At 40.1% G+C, this 7,477-nt stretch overlaps 1 protein-coding gene across 1 annotated transcript; it reads left to right on the forward strand.

The window, feature by feature from the left end:
• Positions 1-296: 296 nt before the first annotated feature.
• Positions 297-5,307, forward strand: LOC135204779 (skin secretory protein xP2-like). Its single transcript, XM_064234955.1, has 5 exons — positions 297-454; positions 2,389-2,464; positions 3,391-4,110; positions 4,237-4,442; positions 4,502-5,307. The coding sequence occupies exons 1-5, from the start codon at positions 437-439 to the stop codon at positions 4,730-4,732; spliced, it is 1,251 nt and encodes a 416-aa protein (XP_064091025.1). The 5' UTR covers positions 297-436; the 3' UTR covers positions 4,733-5,307.
• The last annotated feature ends 2,170 nt before the right edge of the window (positions 5,308-7,477 follow it).

Below are 7,477 nucleotides of genomic sequence, written 5' to 3' on the forward strand. Positions count from 1 at the left end.
AGATTTGTCGTCATCTCGAGAAGACCACCCCAAAAAGAAAAAAAAAATATTCATACCACCCATTTCCTGTCGTAACAGGGAACCCCCCCAACCCACAACCCCTTTCCAAATCCCCTCCCTTGCCTAATTTAACCCCCCTGACATTTGTCAGCCGTAGGAAACAAGGGGGGGAGGGAGTTAGGAAGGCAGAATAAAAACAAAATATAACTGGCAACTCCATCGACCCTCGACGCCGGCCTGGAGTGAAAGGTGATATATATATATGTCTGGCGATTAACCACGGCGTTATCAGAGTTCCCAGGGGCACCGTCCTCTGACAGTGGCTTCCAGGTAGTTCCAGTATTCCAGAGGGACGTCTTCTGCTAAGGGCACAGCGTCGGAGAGGCTTAATTCCAGGATAATTTTGTCTGGTGTTGTAAATTTTGGCATCGGCGCCATGTTGGTTCTACGATTGGTACGTTATTCAAGATGTGATTTATTTTTGTTTTAATTTCATGTTTTCTGGATGAATAAGTACACACACTGTTTGTGTATGTGTGTTTATTTGTGTGAAATGAACCTGTATACGTCGATATTATACGTTCTACGCGACTGTATATGAACGTATACCTGCAAAACAATACTTAAGGATTCTGGCTAACTTACAATTAGACAAACCTTTGTATTATAAGTAAAACGTTCACTTTTCCTCAAACGTAGATAAGTGTAAATCCACACTTGCATTGTCATAGAATAAAAGATTTTAATCTAAAGTTATTATTATTATTATTATTATTATTATTATTATTATTATTATTATTATTATTATTATTATTATTATTATTATTATTATTATTATTATTATTGTAAGTCACTTTCCACGACGCAGAGAATTATTATTTGAGAACAATAACATTACGTCAATATAATCGCTCTCAGTAGTATGTCAAGGGAAAGAATAATTATAAGGAATAATTACACGAAAGAGGGAGAGAACAATTAGAGGGACGGGAAAGGAATAATTATTATACATAAGTAGGAAGAATAAGTTTAGAGAATGAAACAATATAATGGCTGGATTGAACATATTATTATTATTATTATTATTATTATTATTATTATTATTATTATTATTATTATTATTATTATTAAACGAGTCAAAAATGGATAGATATATAGATATGTGAATGATAATAATTTTTAGAAAATGCTAAAATAAGATATTATTAAAAAATGTTAAAATAAGATATAACGATTTTTATTTGCAAAGGAAAATTGCCCCCCAAAATTGCCAAACATTTTGTGAAATGAAAGAAGAAGAAGGAGAGAGAGAGAGAGAGAGAGAGAGAGAGAGAGAGAGAGAGAGAGAGAGAGAGAGACGCAACTTCTCCTTAGGGACCTGTTCAGGTTTATAATGCTGATATGAACCTTTCTGAATAATTCTAATTAATTTATAACGACTTGATTGAATGAACAACTCAATAAAGAAACTCAAATCGCGTCTGGGATGGCCGTTTCCGTTCCTACCCCCGGGCCAACTGCCGAAATCGTCCGAAAAATCTTTGCCCCATAGTAGTCGTATTTACCTACTGAAACGATGACGTCATCTGATGACGTCACATAATTGATTGCAGACGACAGATGGTGGTCCCTCTGCGAAGAGTTGCCAGTTAATGTTTTTATATTGGAGGTAATTGGTGGCTATTTCTTCATGAATAATCATCTTATTTTTTACGTTTATCCATTTTTTAAAATCGTTTACGACGTAACGGCCATTATACGTTGCAAATTGCTTTCATTACCTTTCTACGAAACCGAATATATATGAAAGCAATCGAAGTGTTGCCAATGCGTAGGGTAACGTGACGCCGTTGCGTTAGACGAGGTGAAAAAAAATATACGTATATACATATATCTAAGCAGGAATTCGTAACGGTTCACGCGTAACGGAAGTAACTGGCGCGTAACAGTGACGAGACACTTGATGGATAGTAGGTGGGGAAATAGGGGGAGGGGGCGTGTCCCCTTAATGGTGGTGGAGGAGGTGGGGGATCCCCCAAGGGTGATTACTTATGTAACAATTGATGGGACGTTGCAAAGGTGACCTTCTTCTTATACTACTGCTACGATGAGCTAGACACATTTATTGTCATTAATTCATCCAAACAAACATTGGATAACGAAGCACCGGGTCTGGGCAGGACCTGGCTAGGTGACCTGCAAAGAAAAGCCAGCTGATATATAGATATTTTGTTATTATTACTTTTGCTCGAGTGTCTATCAGGTTATTGGTGTCGTTAATATATCTTGTAGATGGCTTCCACATCCCCACTTAGATATCCATTTACTAACTGCCATATTTCTCTCTCTCTCTCTCTCTCTCTCTCTCTCTCTCTCTCTCTCTTCCAGACTGCTGTGGCCTCAGCCATCCTAGCATTGGTGTCGTCTACAGAGCTCTCATCTCTGAAGCCTGGAGAGACTTCACGTAAGTAGTAGCGCCCATTCTAATAACTATCTAAAAATCTGATGTGTGACATATTGAATTATATTCCAAGAAGAAGAAGTAGAAGAAGGTGGTGTACTGTAAACACATGCGTAGATGGGATGGATGGGTCCATTCGTCATTGGGTCCATCTGTCGGCCTGTAATTTTACCAGTGAAAGCAGTGATTTCGTCAGTTTTTGGTCTGGCACAGTACTACACACAACTCAAGGTTTCTGGTATACATAAAAATGTCGACAGTGTTTTGTTTATTGCAATCCCAATTGCGTTTTAGATGTGATAGTGTCTTTACGACAAGGAAGTTGCTAAGTCTCTGACATATGATGCACATGGGGTCAATTGCGATAATAAAAAATGTAGAATTATTGTTGTTTTTGACAGAAATTGGCGGATGCCTTTTAGATGTGATAGTCTCACGCAACGAAATAGCTAAGTCCCTGACTGTACATGATACAAATGGTGTCAATTGTGACACAATTGTAGAATTATTATTCTTGTTTTTGACAGAAATTGACAGAAGACTTTTAGATGTGATAGTGTCTTTACACAACGAAATAGCCAATAGTCTCTGATAGTTACTGTGATTCAAATGAAGTCAATTGTGACAAAAAATGTAGAATTATCCTTCCTTTTGACAGAAACCTTTTAGATGTGATAGTGTCTCTACTACAACAAAATAGTCAAGTCTCTGACAGTATATGATTCATATGGGGTTAATTGTGACAAAAAATGTAGGATAATTATTGTTTTTGACAGACATTAACATCAAATTGCTATTATGGAGAGTTAAAAAGTTGCCATTATTCCAACCTGACGAAGAATTATAAGTTTTTTGAACCAGAATGATTCCATGTTTACCATCTTCAGACAATTCCAAATTCCTGTAACCGATCTCACATTCCATTCCAGTCCACGGTGAAGTCGAGAGCCTCGACTACGCCAGCAGGATCGCGCGGTCACCCCAAGGATTCTTTGGAGTTTTCGGTAGGTCGAGGTCACGCGGGAGAAGACCAAAGGGCTACAGGGCTCCGAAGGCTCCGGCTAAGGGGTACGGACCCCCTCCCAAGGCACCGGCGAAGGCTCCGGCGAAAGGGTACGGAGCCCCGCCTAAGGCACCTGCGAAGGCTCCGGCAAAAGGGTACGGAGCCCCTCCGAAGGCTCCACAGAAAGGTTATGGACCTCCTCCTAAGGCACCGGCGAAGGCTCCGGCAAAAGGGTACGGACCCCCTCCAAAGGCTCCGCAGAAAGGTTATGGACCACCTCCCAAGGCTCCTAGTCCTTCGTACGGAGCTCCGCCAAAGGCTCCTAGTCCTTCTTATGGAGCGCCTCCAAAAGCACCTAGTCCTTCATATGGAGCTCCTCAAAAGGCCCCTAGTCCCTCCTATGGAGCCCCTCCGAAAGCTCCTAGCCCATCATACGGAGCTCCAGAAAAAGCCCCTGCGAAAGCTCCTAGTCCATCATACGGAGCTCCAGAAAAAGCCCCTGCGAAAGCTCCTAGTCCTTCATATGGAGCTCCTCCAAAGGCTCCCAGTCCTTCCTATGGAGCTCCAGAAAAAGCTCCAAGTCCCTCCTATGGAGCTCCCCCCAAGGCTCCAAGTCCTTCCTATGGAGCTCCAGAAAAAGCTCCGAGTCCTCCTATGGCGCTCCCCCCCAAGTCTCCAGTCCTCCATGGAGCTCCAGAAAAGCTCCTAGTCCCTTCATATGGAGCAGCTACCTAGCTTCCATAGTCCTTCCAGCTCCATCCCTTCATTGGAGCCCCACCAAAAGCTCCTAGTCCTTCATATGGAGCTCCACCAAAGGCTCCTAGCCCATCTTATGGAGCTCCAGAAAAAGCCCCTGCGAAGGCTCCAAGTCCCTCATATGGAGCTCCAGAAAAAGCCCCAGCAAAAGCTCCTAGCCCATCTTATGGAGCTCCTCCCCAGGCCCCAAGTCCTTCTTATGGAGCCCCACCAAAAGCTCAAGTCCTTCATATGGAGCTCCAGAAAAAGCTCCAAGTCCCTCTTATGGAGCTCCCCCCAAGGCTCCAAGTCCTTCATATGGAGCTCCAGAAAAAGCTCCAAGTCCTTCATATGGAGCTCCAGAAAAAGCTCCAAGTCCATCATATGGAGCTCCAGAAAAAGCTCCAAGTCCCTCCTATGGAGCTCCACCACAGGCTCCAAGTCCATCATATGGAGCTCCAGAAAAAGCTCCAAGTCCCTCCTATGGAGCCCCTCCCAAGGCTCCCAGCTCCTCTTATGGGCCTCCAAGTTAGGCAAATCTCTCCAATGCTTCAGTTTCCTGTGGTTATGTTATACACTTCGTTTATTCTGCCTTATTGTGCTTCTTCCTTCATGCTTTATAAGATTAAGACATGACAGTTCCTGATCAAGACATGAAAAAGTCTGATCAAGACATGAACAAGCCTGAGGAAGACATGATATGGCAAGCAGACGAACAGACGTTAAAAAAACTAAGAATTGTATCTCAAAAGTCTACACGTCAATAAATCACAGAGCGTTCCAATCATGTCTTGATACGAAGCATTTATACTTTCATCTACTGTGGTGTTTTAATTTAGACTTTCACTTCCTTACTTGTCAAAACTGCACTAGATTCTCATATCGTTATTCTTTAACCATTTTTAAAATGTTTTTTCTATTATATTCTCATAGGGTAGATGACACGTATAGCTCTGAGATCCAGCAAAGAACTGTCGCGTGGATATAAGGTCCCTAGTACCAGTAATTGTATCCTAGTACCATGTTTTGTTTTGTGTTTTTATTCGTTGAAGTTTTTATACTTTTTACACCGATTAGAAATGTGTTAGCAATAAAGCAAATGGTTGAATGTGGTCTCATTATGTATGTTCCTCATCTGAGTGTTAAGAGATTACAAGTTCGCCACGGATAGTTTTCGTTTAAGTCTGTCTTTTCATCCTGTTAATTCTGTACTGGAGAACCCACCAGTTTTGGCGATTCTTCTCTTGAATTGAGTCTCCAAATTGGAACAAAAGTGTAGTCCCTATTTGTACCAGAGCTAGGTATACCTCTGGCAAAACCTGTACTGTACCAGAACAGGTTTTTACCTACAAGAGGCAAAAACCTGTTCTGGTACAGTACAGGTTTTTGTACTATAGACCTAGATACACCACGTACAGAGCTAGGTACAACCCTGGCAAAACCTGTTCTGTACCAGAACAGGACTTTCCCCAGTAGCTGGTTCTAAGAGTGTTGAATTGTAAAAAGGGTTCCAAGTGTCCTGAAATAGACCTGTTGCCTCTATAAACTAACTAAAACAAAAGAGAATATATTGTTTTTGGTTATAATTATTTAGGGCAGGAAGAAGTAGTCCATATAGGGCCACTTTGCCAACTTGATCAGAGCCTCATATAACACTTATTAGGAAGAAAGTCCTAAAAACAACATACAGTAGAAAAAATCAATTGATTTTCTTACCTATAAACCTCCCTATGACTTACGGAAAATAGTTCATGGGAATAATTAGGCCTATGTTTTACCTAAAGGCAGACATGGACTGCTCACCACAGAACACCAGTATATACGTGTATTCTGCTTCCTAAACTGAGTCTAGCATTAGATCACTGGAAACACAGAGAGTATGAGAGATTTCCTCTTATCAGGGTTAAGTTCTAATCTCCATATTTTTTTTATATCAAATCATCTAAAGTTTGAAATTTATGTTATATAAAGTAAACATATATTTGAATGAATATTTCTTTATTCTCTTGAGTAAATCAAACAGATATGGTTCTATTAAAAAGAAAAATAACCTTATTAATATTCTCCACGGCATATTTTTCAATTTAACATCGAAGAAGACATATTGAAAGAGAAAATTGTATAGAATGGTTTCACTCTTCATCTACTTAAAGAAAACGGGACTTGGTTCGTTTTCTGTAAAAGTTTTATTGGGTAGTTTTAACATTCTGGTTAAAATCCCGATGTCTGAACATCTCATGAATTATTTGGCAGTTTCTCTACAAATTTGGAAGCTTCAATAACTATTGGTTAATTTTGCTGTATATATGTTAATTAATATATATAAAATATGCTATTAATTATTGTCATTATTATTATTAATTTTATAGTTAAAAGATAAAGTGAAAATGAGGTGAGAAAATAATAAAAAAATAAAATAAAATAAAATAAAAATGATCTCGATATAGGTGACTCTCAGAGCGCAAAGCATAAAGAAGGGTTAAGGTTAAATGGATTGAATAAGGAGAAGGAGAGAGAGAGAGAGAGAGAGAGAGAGAGGAGAGAGAGAGAGAGAGAGAGAAAGCGAGAGAGAGAGAGAGAGAGAGGAGAAGAGAGATCGGAGAGCGAGAGAGAGAGAGAGAGAGAGAGAGAGTCACCCGCTGTGGCACTGAGAATGAAATTTAATATTTTCTAACTGGATGAACACACACACACACACAAACACATGAGTACTACACACGTAGACGGGACTTCCGTTGAAAATAGAGAGCTACGTATGGTGCCAATACTTTTTTGTCCGAGTGTACATACGATTTAAGTAAGAAATGGATATAACTATATAAGTACTACGGTCACCCTGCATAGGACTACTGCTATAGGTCTTGATTTGTGTAGTTCTACAGTTGCTATTGGCCTATGGCTGCTATAGGGTTATTGATAGTGCTTCAGGTACCAGTAGTTTCAACTGCGTTTTATATTCACCAATAAGCCTATATTTAAGTACCGTCATTATGAATAGGCCTACTACGGCTATAAGTTTTTTTCAATAGGCCTACTGCTGCTATAGGCTTAATGCTAAAGGCCTATGCCTGCTTATACAGGTATACCAGTAGTGCCAACTGCTATAGGCATGCTACTACTCTATGCCTGCTTATACAGGTACCAGTAGTGTTAAATGTGCTTCATTTCCACTAATAAGCCTATAGTTAAGTACCGTCATTCTTCATAGGCCCACTACTGCTATAAGCTTGTTACAATAGGCCTACAGTTGCTACAGTCTTACTGCTGTAGGCCTATGC

The sequence above is a fragment of the Macrobrachium nipponense genome, chromosome 47, assembly GCF_015104395.2.
Source record: "Macrobrachium nipponense isolate FS-2020 chromosome 47, ASM1510439v2, whole genome shotgun sequence".
NCBI classification, from domain to species: Eukaryota; Metazoa; Arthropoda; class Malacostraca; order Decapoda; family Palaemonidae; genus Macrobrachium; species Macrobrachium nipponense.